This window comes from Gallinula chloropus, assembly GCF_964237585.1.
Source record: "Gallinula chloropus genome assembly, chromosome: 7".
NCBI classification, from domain to species: Eukaryota; Metazoa; Chordata; class Aves; order Gruiformes; family Rallidae; genus Gallinula; species Gallinula chloropus.
In genome coordinates, this window is record NC_140092.1 from 2807492 (window position 1) to 2820892 (window position 13401).

At 40.2% G+C, this 13401-nt stretch overlaps 1 protein-coding gene across 1 annotated transcript in view; it reads left to right on the forward strand.

Moving 5' to 3' along the window:
• The window catches only part of PPP2R2C (protein phosphatase 2 regulatory subunit Bgamma), a gene marked incomplete at both ends in the record, with an annotated part of 168405 nt that overhangs the window by 73980 nt on the left and 81024 nt on the right, over positions 1-13401 (forward strand). Inside the window, 2 exon segments of the mRNA XM_084266931.1 lie at positions 7881-7961; positions 7964-8014. Coding sequence (XP_084123057.1) covers positions 7881-7961; positions 7964-8014 — 132 coding nt within the window.

Consider the following 13401-nt stretch of genomic DNA (forward strand, 5'->3'; position numbering starts at 1 on the left):
AACAGCTCCAGAGCTCTGGTTAATGCCACTCAGAAGATGTATGAAAATCTGGGAGCTGCATATGCTTTTATAGCTGCAAAATACTGCTGTTACCTGAGGGGCTTCAGTTTGGAATGTGAGTTCCTCTTTCCAGTGAGTGATAAAACACGAGGCTTCACCAAGGTAAAATTCCTGCTCTTGTGCTATGGAAAATCAGACTTGCCCCTGCTCTGCTTCAGCTGTTCTGGTGATATTGCTCCATTCAGGGGTAGGGTCAAGCACAGCTTCTTTTTTTGTATGAAAACTTTACGTGCATCTAGAATGTGATGGTTTCTCATCTATATCCAGGTATCAGTTCTGACCAATAAATACTTGGCATCATTTCCACTGAAGTTGCCTTTAGTCTGGAATAAATTCATACATTGCAGACAAAAGATGATGCTTCCCTGGAGGAGTGTATAGGATGAGGATTTGACATATTAGTCTTAGAAAGAAGGGTAGTTGTGACTAAATGCAGGTTAACACATGAGCCCTGGCATTTTTTTTTCTTTCTTTTCCCCTGTTGTTAGTGATGAAACAATGAGCAATTTCACAGGGAAGCTCAAATGTGCATTAGAGAAAGACTTTGCATATACAAGGACAAAGAAAATAGATATTTTACAGAGATGGTGTACTAAGTATTTTAGTATTGTCCATAGTAAAAAAAAAAAAAAAACAAACCACAACAGGCAGGCTGAAAGAAGCCCTCTAAAAGGATGGACATTGTCATTTGAAAAGAAAATAGGTACTCGTGACTGTTCACCACCTGGGTATTAATGCAGCCAATTACTGTGTCCTGCCTTTCAAGCATTATTATGTTAGAGCAAGAACAGAGCCAATATTGTATTTTATATGACCTTTCTAATGCTATATATACACATATAGATTTGTGTTATTTGTCTCTTTGATTCACCAAATGTTTCTTATTTGTGGCTCAAGGCATTTATTTATTGCAAGGCTTCAAGCTGTGGTAAGCAAGGTCATAGATTAAGAATTGATTTCCACAGTTGCTCTAGCATACAAACTAAATTTCTCTTGGTTGGTTATAAAAACTACAGCTGGGCATAAATTCAGCTTTTCAACATTGTCTTGAAAATTAATGTTAAAGCAAATGAGAAAATACTTTAAGTATGTATTGCATGCTTAATTTAGGTCTTCAGCTAAAACCTGAGGAAAGCAAATTGGTTTTAGGCTGCAAGCATCCAAGTTAAACCATGCAAGCACTAGTTTTACTTGGAAGCTTGAAATAAGAACCTTATTTCACTTGTTCTTTTTTTTGGTTATTATTTTGTCTTATTTTTAAAATCAGGTTTTCTGTACAGTTTTTGGCAAATGATGTTTTGATCAATATCTTCATTAGTTCCTTGGTTTTGCTGTATGATCCTAGAGTCATCGCTAATTACAATAAGGTTGTGGGATTTGAAATGGAGCAGAGTTTCTGTAGATAGTCCCACTAGAAATAGGAAAATCTGCTATTTTGTTAGTGTTGTCTCTAGTGTGAAAGACAAGACCTTGTTAAACTGTAGGAATATTTAGACTGAAAACTGAAAATTCACTGAAGTCAAGATGCTGCGCTTTGGGGATGGGTTTAAGGTGTTCTTTGTGTGTCGTGGGCTTTTGTTTTGCTCTTTAAGGTGTGCTTTGTGCTGGTAATGATGATAGAACTGCACTGTGCACAGCAATCAATTTGTGTAAATGTCAGAGATGTGTACTCTCTGATGAATCTTTGCTGCATTACACAGATTCCTAATAACTATATAATAAATTTTAGTTACAGAAATTGGCTTCTGAGCCTCATATTTAAAGAAAATATTTCTGATATAACACCCCGCCCCTGCCTTCCATTTTTGAATTGGTGGGGCTAGAGCAGAAGCTGTAGTATGTGGTATATCTTTTCAGATCATAAGCAACATCATCAGGTGGACTGACAAATATTAGCTTGGCCTTTACTGTTCCTGCACGAGTCAGAGTTGCTGTTTCTGCCATTCGCAGAGGAACCAAATTGCAGGATTATTTTTCTAAGCTAACAGAGAGCATTGTGTTTGCCTGATGGGACTTGCTGGTTTGCAGTGCACAGTTAGAATCACAGAATATCCTGAGTTAGAAGGGACCAGTTAGGATCGTCAAGTCCAACTCCTGGCTCCAGGCAGGGCCAGCCATGTGAGTTACAGTTCACGGTGTAGCTCAGAGCAGTGGCCTCATCAAGAGACTACTGCATCAAATGTGTTGTGGTACCCTGCATACCAAAGTAGAGGCTGAATTGCCAACCCTGTTGCATGCTAGTGCACAAAATAGCTTTCTTTGTAGGAGTCACCATGTGTATGTGAAGGAACATGTGGATTCCCCGTCCCTGGAGGTGTTCAAGGCCAGGTTGGATGGGGCCCTGGGCAACCTTGTGTAGCTCCAGGCTGGAGGTTGGTGTCCCTGCCTGTGGCAGGGGGGTTGGAGCTCTGTGATCCTTGGGGTCCCTTCCAACCCAGACCATTCTATGATTCTATGATTCTATGAACACAACTGTAAAGCCAAGCGCTGTGTGTGGTGAGGGCAGTAAAAGAGTTTGGCAGTTAAGTCAGATATGGGGATATTTGAAAATGCTTTGGAGGAATGATGTTGTAAAATTCATCTGTTGGTACTGATTCTTATCCCCTCCCTGAACTGGGCTTTTTCAGGTTTAGAGTACATGGATCTCCTTTCATGGCTGTTCCCAGCAAGCCATTTTGTTAGCACTTGATCTTATTTTATCAAAATCTTCATTTGGGGCTTATTGTGAGGTACTGAAAACTGAGGGCTTTGTCAGTGTTTAAAATGCCTGTGTCCTTAAACTTCCTTTTGACTTCCTTAAGCTTTCTATATGGAGATACCTTAAAAAGAAAAAGTGGCTTTGTGATGAAATGAGGGGAATCTGTTCAACTCAGCCTTCCTCTGAATAACAACACAGCCTTGCTGAAAGCCTTGTTAGGAAGGAATTATGATTATCAAGTCTGGTAGTCAGAAAGGCTTCTTGTTAGGGTATTACTGCAGGACTAACTCAAGCATGGTTATGCCTGACTGAATACAAGATTTCTACCCGTTTCCAAAATGCAGATTTCTTTTTTGAAAAGCACTTCAATATGTATGAAGGATCTTGGACTGATTCATTAACTTTGAATAAATTCCTATGGCAAATGAGGGGAATGAAGAGAAAGCAAAAATAGGTAGTTGAGCAGGAGTTCTGTGAGGCTGGCTGCCTGTGGAACCACAGGAATGGTACAGCTACCTGAGTCATAATTCATTGTAGATCCACCTGACAGTGAAATGTGAGGAGCAGAACCTTTTCAGAAGTAGATCTGGGAGCAGCCTCCTCTGTATTGATGCAGCAGTATAGATTTTCAGGTTTTTTTCTCTTCTTGCCCCACCTTGCCCCCCCCAACCCCCAAGGGATCTAGATGAAAGATTTACCAATTTTATTACAGTTTTATTCTGCTCCTGTGATGAGATTGGTATAAGTGCTAGAAATCTGGTGGTATTCTAATTTTGGGTGCTCCTGGACATCAGATGATTTCCTAAAAGCTGCACAGTTACTCTCTGCAGTGATCTAGTTCTCATTCCCATTGTGTACTCCAGTGATGCAAAACAACAATGATGCTTCCAACAAAGCAGAACAGGCTGGTGAGCAGAGAGAGAGCAAAGAGAGAGGGAAGCTGTCTTGTCTTTCATGCCCTCTGCAGAGTGCTCCAAGGAGAGTAAACAATGGAGGGAGGTAAAGGGAGATGAACGATCTCTTGTATAAACTACCTGAAAAGACCCCCTGAGATTTAGGGATGGGAGTTGTCAGTGTAGATCTGGGGAAGGTCTCTCTAACTGTAGCCCAGGAGTTTGGGCTTATGTAGGATTCTGTGGAAAATGCTGTTGGAAGAAGTGCACCCACAAAACATGTATTTGGGACTGGTGGTGTCTTTGACTTCAATCTCAGCACTTGATGTGAAATCTAGCCAACTTTCTGGCTTAAATTAGAGAATTAGACTTGGGAAGTCCCCTGAAGATTTAAAGGTGTAAATATGAACTTTTTTTTTGTACTTCGATTTTTATGACACAAATTATGCTTTTTCACATGTTTTTATCATAATATACATACCCTCCAGTGGTGGTGTTCTGTTATGTTAACATGATTTAATTCCCCATATTCCATATCACAGCAGTGAGGCTTCTTGAACTGCTCTGAGAGATAAAAAAATAAGTCACTCAGGTATTATCTATTTATGCATTTGTGACTTCATCTTCTTGCCACCCACTGCCTTGCTCTGACATGTAATGTTCTGTGAATTGTGCTTGAGGAGAAGCTGTGAACAACTAGCCTTGCTGAGACTCTTCCCAAGCCTCCTTCATGTGCTGTTCACTCAACACCAGAAACAACTTCCCCAGTAACTGACCAAGACTTCAGATTTCAAAACTTAAGAAAATATATTTTTTTATGTTTGATTTTGGGTTTTGGTGGGGTTTTGGGGGGCACAAAATGAGGGTTGGCACCCAGGTAGCTTTACTCTGATGTGATGGTGGAAAAGGGACCTCACTGCATGGTACTAGCAAAGGAAAAGATTTGGATGAGCAAGAAGTGAAGGCTGCCAAAAACTGAAGTTACATGACCAGAGGAGCTGTGGTCCTGTAGGTTTTGGAGGATCTGTAAATTAAAAAGTATCAAACTCCTTAGTGCATCCTATCTGCTTTAAAACAGCTTTAATCATACCTCTTCTCTGCTGTGGAATTTTCCCTTTGTGATAAGGCTGATTTCTAATGTTTCACCTTTTTTTTTTCCTCCCTGTAGTAAAAGGGGTAAACTCATGGCTAAGCATGAGGCAGTTCTGCACTTAGCATTTCACCTCTGCCCTTACCCCACTGCTGTGTTTACATTTGAGCAGCTCTGGGTATCAGCACTGCTGCATCATTTTGCTTTCAATTTTTAATTAACAAGTTTTCATAGCCAGGCAACAGAACAGTAGGGGGGTTTTATCTGCCACCAGCCCCTCCCAAAACAACAGAGGTTCAACTCTGAGTGAAATGCTATTAAAAGCAACACTTATATAGGGATGCCAAGTGGGAAGAGACAGCAAGCATGTAACAAAGAACAATCAATTTGTTTCAGGAGGTATATATATATAAAAAAAAATCTTAAAACCATGTTTTCTTCTGTTTCTCAACTTTTAATCTCAGTTTTCCATAATAATAATAATAGTGATTTTCTAATTAGGCAACAAAGCTTTTGATTTCACTTAATGTCTCAGTAACCTTGCACTGAAGTGCTAGTATTTCACAACACTGGTGCCTGATTTTAGTAACTGGCCCATATGCATCGATACTTTCTACACATGCTGGTTTTGATAAATGCACACAGACTTAATTTGATTCATTACTATAAGGCAAAATGAGACACTGTATGGATTTTTCAGGAAGACACACATTTTGTTTATGGAGGGATGAAGTGTTGTGTAATACCTGTGTCCAAGTAGATATAGAAATAGGTGTTCATGCTGGGCATGGTTATTTTATTTCTCAAGAAACACAGGCATAAAGCCAGAGCAAAACTGCAATGTTTAGTTTTTAGACATTGCACAATGTCCCTTGGTCATGAGACACTTGATACAAACACAGTTTCTGTACTGTCATGCAGGAGGACTGTAGCAATCACACTGAAACCTTACATTGGCAATGAGAATATCCAGGAAGAATAGGGTGACCTTTCCAAAAGCAAACTTTCATTTGAAAGGTTATGGTTGACTTTCTCAAATTATGCTTATTTGCTCATCTGACCCATTAGTCCAGTAAAAATAATACTGAATCCTGTGACATCTACAGTAGGGCTTTTTTTGATCACGGGAATCTAATATTCATTGCTTGATGGCATTTGCTTTTATAAACAAGAACTGCAATTGTTAATGTTCTTGTGAATTCTTAATTCAGCATTTGGAACGTACACATTTCAGGTGTGAATATGCAGCCAGAGCTTGATACTATAACTGTGTTCCAGTTATATATTGGGTAAGTATTTTCATATTTTACAAATCAAATGTATGGATTTTTTTTTCACCAATCTAAATTCTTTCCAATGGATACTTCAGCACTACAAATCAGCATTGTCATGGGTCCTTTCTCAGTCTTCAGTCTTTTGCAAATTGCAGTAGCATATCATCTGAAAGACATGAATGCTGATTTAGAAGAAGATCTTGAATCACTGATGTGAGTTTAAGAAGAGGCACCGGCAGTGTAAGATGGCTATGCTACAGTTGTCACTCCATGGGAAGTCTGCTCAGTGTTTTGCAGTGCCATGCATGCTTTGGTACATGGCATACACCTACACTGGCTCAACCAGCGGAAAAGCAACAAAAACATGCAGATGCTGAGAGAGATGCTTGAAGAAGTTGAAGAAGTAGAGGTCATCTGGTGTGAAGCTTCTAGGTATGCCCTTCTTTTTATCAACAAAATGACATAATACTTGAGCTACTGGTTTTCTTTTACTTGGTGTCTGAATAGGGATTTGTTTATCATATTTACTGCTTTTTCTTCTTGATAGAAAGTTGAAGAAGGGAACTGAACAAAACATATACAGTGCAGTTTGTGTTCACAAAGAACTTTTTCCTTTTTCCACCCTCAGTAAAATGCACTGGCATGGGATAACTTGAATGCAATTCTGATGACATGAAAAAGCAAAAGAGAAAGCCACAGACTTGCATATAAAATGTAATGTGATTTGCTCATTTCAAACTGTCAAGGAGACAGCCAATACCTCATTCCATGATTAGCTCTTAAGTTACTAATGGTACCTGAACTATGTTTTGTATATCGCATCACTTGTGTTCTTGCTTATCATTCTCTCACCATGTTTTATGTTCTTGGCCTGTCTGAGTTCAGTTGTGGCAGAGAGAAGCTTCTGTGCTCTTTTTGGATGGCTTTGTGTTTGTTTTCCTTTGTTTTAAAAATAAGGAGATTGCAAATCTTACACAGGGGGATGAGGGGTGGAGCTCATCCATGCTTTGCTGTCTGGATCATAAGAATCTAATACATGACAGTTTTCTTCTTGCTGCAGAACTACTCTAGTAACTCCATGCTGTTCTGATTGCTTTTTGTCTTTTTTTTTTTGGCACCTCAAAGGCACTGATACATGGATGTTTCCTGGGCTGTTTTGGGTTTTTTCTAATTTTTAGGAGTTTGCTCTTTTATTCAAAAACAGAAGGTGGTAAAAACTTGTTACACTGGAGCAGACTAAGTATTGAGGCTCAGTTTAGGGAAAAGAGATTTTTTTCTCCCTTACTGTACTGTCTTTTAAGGAAGACAAGAGGTGGGTTTGTTCTTTCATCCATACCCATCCTTAAATTTATCTTTACACTTGTCCACAAATCAGGTCCATTGCTGATCCGAGTTGCTCTCTCGAACTTGAAGTGACCCTAAGAGTAGTCTTAAGAAAGTGAACGCACATTATTTCAGTTGCTGTTTGCAACCTGAATGTAAATTTGGTTTCACAGTGCCTGCAGTGTGCCAGAGAAGAGCTAATCCCATAGATGGACAGTATATTGCACCATGTTGCTTGTTCCTAGTCCTGTCAGACCATATGAATAAGAAGCTCCCTGTTGAGGCTTCCTTCCTCAGTATAGTCCTGGAATGTGGGCTGATACTCTTTATACAGGGTGGAGGGTTTGTACTGTAAAAGGCAGTTGAATTTAGAAGTGAAAAGCTTAGGCACTCCCTGAAAAGACTGTGTTGATAGAAGTGGCTGAGATACTGGATGTGGAACTGACAGAAGGTTTTGAAAAATCGGGGGCTTAAGGGAGAAATGAAATGATCTCTCTGTATAGCAGAAGTGGATAAATGGCCTTTTTGTTTTTCTTTGAAAGGTATCACTTGCAACCTGCGGAGTGGGTGGATTCAGCTTCCTTCACTTGAGGAAGATCTTGCTTTCTGCTGTGCTCTAAGGACAACATGGAAGGCGAGAGCATCTATGAGGTTGATTCTGGAGATGGGCTTGGAGGTAAGGGTGCCTACAACTTATTTTTGCTTTCCAGGTGGCTGGTTACAGGAAGCTCTTATGACAGTGGACCCCAGAAGCCACAAAAAGCAAATGAGAGAAAGATGTCTAAAGTTCATTGATTGTATTATGTCACCTTACAAATAAAAATTAAATAAAATTGGTTTTGAAAACAACTGTCTCCTAGAGGAAGCAGCGTGTTGCATGTTCTAAATGTTATTTCCAGTCTGAGATATCCCAAAGATGATGCAAAACCTAAATACTTGAAATAAAATTTAAGGCATGTAGCCTTTTTTCTCTTCCTTGTTTTGCCTTTTTGTTTTTTGTTCTGAGCAACTGTGGTGTTTTGAGTTTTTTAAATTGGAGTTCAGAAATGCTACTGGCTCTGGCTTCTACACTAGCAACCCATGCGTAGAGGAGATGGAGACTTTTCATTGACCTAAAACAAAGAGTTCTTGCTTTTCCTGAGGTACTAACTCTACAGGTATCCTTAGGCAAACTGCCTAGCTTTGTTGTGGTTTATCATCTTCATAATGGAGTGAACAGCTTTTCAAGCAGGTAGTATTATGTACTTCTACAGGGATGCTGTTTGTTGTGTATCATGCGGAGGAGCTTTGGCAGAGTTTTCATGTTTGAAATTCCTGGTTTAACAGCTGCTTCTGAGATGAACTAACCAAACACCTTTATCTAGTTTGCAGAATACTTTGAACTGCCTAGGTCAACTCCTTTTGAACTTGGAAGTCAAAATGTTCTGGGAAAGAATGAGATTCTACATTAAAACTGCAAAAAAGTGTTTGGATTTTCATAGATGTTTGTGGCTTACAGCACTCCCTAATGCCAGCAAAAGCTCAGGAGTGATGCTTATGAAGGTCAAGTGAATTAATTTGATACCATGGAGTTATGTACTTAACTCAGACTTGGGTTTAAAAATGACCTCTCAAGCAGTTTAGGTAGCTGTACTGGGGGTGCTGTACCTCGTCGGCTTGACTTGTTACTTTATAGTAGGTTTTGAATACATCTTAAAAAATGCACAAAGAACATAGCTGACTTCTCCTGGCCTATAAAGCCAAACTCAGTGAAGGTCCTTATGATGCAGTTGAATAGAGTCCACAGAGTACAAGCCTCCCAAACATGGTGGAGAGGACTGTAATTCTTTGCTGTGCAATGCACTGAAAACCTATTGCAGCTGACCTGACCTGAGCACCTCCTGCCCCTCCTCCTTTATTGACCTTGGTGTCTGCAGGGCTATTTCTCTCACTTTTCTCACTCCTCTCTTCCCACACACAATGATGCAATTCTTAGAGGGTATTGTCAGACTGAGCTCAGAGGGTGATGATCAGTGGAGCAGAGTCTGATTGGAGACCTGTAACTAGCAGTATCCCAGGGCTTGGTGTTGTGTCCAGTCCTGTTCAATATCTTCATCAGTGACCTTGATGAGGGAACATCATCCACCCTCAGCAAGTACCTGATGATACAAAGCTGGGAGGAGTGCCTGACACACAAGAACACTGCCCTGCCATCCAGAGATACCTGGACAGGGAGGAACTAGATGAGGTTCAACAAAAGCAAATGGAGAGGCTTGCACCTGGGAAGAAATAACTGCTTGAATCAGTACAGGCTGGGGGCTGAGCTGTTGGAGAGGAGCTCTGTGGAGAAGGAGCTGGGGGTCCTGGTTGATGACAGGTTGGCCATGAGCCACCCACCAGTGTGCCCTGGGGGCTGAGAGAACTAATGGGATTCTGGTGTGTATCAGGAGGAGTGTGGCCAGCAGGTCGGAGGAGGTGATCCTCCCCCTCTACTCTGCCCTGGTCAGGCCCCACCTGGAGTGTTGTGTCCAGTTCTGGGCTCCCTGGGATAAAAAAGACAGGGAAAGAGTCCAGAGGAGGCTACGAATGCAATTAAGGGCCTGGAGCATCTCCCGTATGAGGAAAGGCTGAGTGAGCTGGGACTGTTCAGCCTGCAGAGAAGAAGACTAAGGGGGGACCTTATTAATGTTTATCAATATCTGAAGTATGGGATGCAGGGGGAATGGGCAATATGAGCTGGGGAGCTGCTTTGGCAGGGGGGTTGGACCCCATGAGCTCTCAAGGTCCCTTCCAACCCCTGTGACTCTGTGATTGTCATGGATTTATTATCAAGATTTTGGCTACGTTGATGCGTTCCTAAAAGTAGTTGCTAACTTGGACCATGTAGAGTTAAGTATATTTGGAGATGTTTCTGAAGAAACTGAATCCTTTTAATTATGGAGTGATATGATTATTAATTAAAACTAAAGATCAAGCTCTATTATTGTTTTGCTTATGTGACTTGATTTTTCCAGGTTTAATTGTTTGGTTTGGCAGAGAGTCGGCATTGACTAGATCTATATGCAGAATCAATAGCCTAGCACATATTTTTCCTTGTTCCCTGTACTGTATTTTAATAAAAACCTGAAGCTTTGCTGCTGCCCAAAACACATCATGGGGAAGAGGTTGGGGAGGGGTTAAGCAACGTTTGTGGTTCTGTTGCGCTGTTAACTCTAGATGTGCTTTTGGTCTGGTGTTTTCACTTGTAGCTCTTGTTCGAGCAAAATATCCTTCCTGCATGTTAGCAAGGCCATGAGCCAGTTGCTATGGTATTCAGCTTTTTTTTCCCTTTCTTAAACCAATCGACTTGCTTTTGTGATGGTTCAGCCCAGAATAAGAAATCGGTCACACAGGCTAGAGCTGTAATCAAAGGAGCAGCTAGTGTTGGCTTGAAAATCTGTAAAGCTTGGGAGAAGAGCAGAATTTGATTTTCAAGAAAAATATTTATCACAGTGTTTGTGGTATACATTCTGATGTGTAACTAAATACTAGTAATGGTAGTAATAGCAGTAGTCCTTTTTCAGGATGGCATTAAAAATTGAATCTCTGCACTGCTTCCTCTATGTTGTTTTATCACCCCAATAGCATCAATTGTTTCCAGCTAAAAAAAAATCAGGTATTTTTATTCTGTGGCTTTTTTTGTTGTTTCTTTGTTGTGTTAGTACATGGGAGTATGTTTCTGGCAGGATACTGTTTGCTGGTGAAGATTACCAGACTTTGCTGGTTGTCTTCTCAATTTTAGTGTTGCTGTTTGGCTAATCAGAAAATTCTGGAAGACTGCTAGGTAGTGTAGAAGGTCTGTAAAGTCTTAACAGTACTGATGTGTAGTCACAGTGATCCAAGGATAAAAGAAAGTCAAGGTATTTAGAGAGAGCTATGTTCTGATAGGTGATTCATCCAAAAAGGCAGGATGGACTTTTGTGGGTCATCTGTGGCTTTGAGAAGCTCTTGTCTACTTGAAGGCAAGGTTGTTCTCCTCCACATCCTGTCTGCAAGTTATCAGTAGGACAAATAAAAGATACTGCTGCTTTTGTACAAAACCCCCCTTTCTTTCAGAAGGCATAGCTGTACCACAAATAAAACTTCTAAATTTCAATTTAGAAATTATTCTTGTAAGACAGTGCTATGTACTAAAAGGCCATAAAAATCTATAATGCAATTGATAACTATAATTATGTGAAAACACACATTTGAATTTAGAAATAACTAGACAAAACAGTAGATTTACTCTGGGAATGTGTTTGTCTGTGTGCTCTGTACAAAACAGTGGCACAATCCTTTCCCAGTGGATAGCAGGATCTACTGAAGAAGCCTTTGCTTATTACTCCCAGAAGTGTCATGAGAGCTTTCGTGTTCTTTCCCAGAGCCTTATGTGGTACCTTCTTTTTCTGCATCCAGGGAGTGATGGACTGTTATCTCTGGTCTCACTGGGTGTGAACAAAGCTACCTGCTAGTTTATCAAGGGTTTGACTAAGAATAGTAGCTGAATGAAGTTGAATCTTGGAGAGGCTTTAAATGATGCTGGTGGAGAGCACGGGCTTTTCCAGCTCTAATAGTGCCATTTCCATGTTTGTATACCTTGTTGTCACTGGGCATCCAGGTAGATGTCAGAATGCTGTGCACATGCTGTGTGATCTTCAGTGGTGGCAGAGATGATCTAGAGATAAATTTACTTATTCCCTATTCAGGCACCACAGTCATCATTCATAAAATTTAAGAAGTCTTGAGCATCTAAAATTCATAAGCCAGAAAATGGAGGAGGATTATCAAGCACTTGAAAGTATTTTCTGCAGTGCCCCTTGCATTTTAATACTTTTGCAAGAACATCTGTACAAGAGACTAATTTTAGTAGGTTTTGGGGTCACATCTAAAGTACATGTATATTCCTATATACTCCACTGCTTTTGGAAAGGATAATAAAGATATGATGATGGTCTACATACCCAGGGGACCTGCCTCATTTCCACCAAAAGAGTACTGTGGACTTGGTTCAGATTCACTGTTTATTAAAACTACTGCTTTTAACGGTACAAATATCAGTAGAGAGAAAACTCTGTCACGAGTAGGATGCATGGAGATACACACCTGCTTGAGTAAGTAACTTGAATGGATTGCTGCTGTCTGGAGTAGATTCACATAATGACAAATGCCTCCATAAAAAGGAATGCTTTGATACAGTACTTCATCTTTCTGAATTTCAAAGCTCTGCAAATTTAAATATAAGCATGCGTAAATAAGCATTGAAATCATCCTGGCATGTATAATAGATATCCCCCCTGCTCCCTCCCCACCCCTTAGTATTTGTGTGTATTTGCTTTTGTAAGGCTTTTGACAAAAAGTGAAAGATACAAATTACAATGGAGACTATATTTCCACATGGATACATGAGGTTTTTCTCTTTGATATTATATAGACCTGGGATGATCATTTGGGCTGTTCTGCTTTGAATACCAATAATTATATAAAAAGGGTTCCTTAACTTCCTCTCCTTATGTCCTATTGACAGAAATACAGTTTTTCTCTGAAATAGAGCATTTTGTTATGCTTGTGTGAGTTGTTTTATTTTTTCCTTAGGAAGTTGCCATTAAAAGGGACAGTGCACCTCTTCTCTAGATCCGCTAGACTGATTTTGTGGGGTCCACTTTAAATGTTACTGACTGAAGCAGTTAATGCTTCTTAAACCCCTACTTCAACAAGCATTCTGTTGAACTGTTCTTGGTGGAGGGTAAACATTAATCTGAGTTGGATCCCTTCAACAGCTGTACAATGGGTTTTCACACTAAGGAATTTTCCAGGTACTTAATTATTTCGGTGGCTTAGATCAGGACTGAGCTATCAGCACCTCCCTGGTAATTCTAAAAATAGTTCTAATTTCCTTGGGGTTAGGAGTAGGAGAGAGGAAACTCATTTGGTGGAAGTGAATATAGGAGCTAGCAAAGTCTGGGCTGGAGGTTGTGACTTACACTCTTGCAAGTCTGGGAATGTCCACGGAGGAAGCATTTTGCTGCTGATGAAAGCGATTGGGAGAACAAGGTGCTTGCTTGC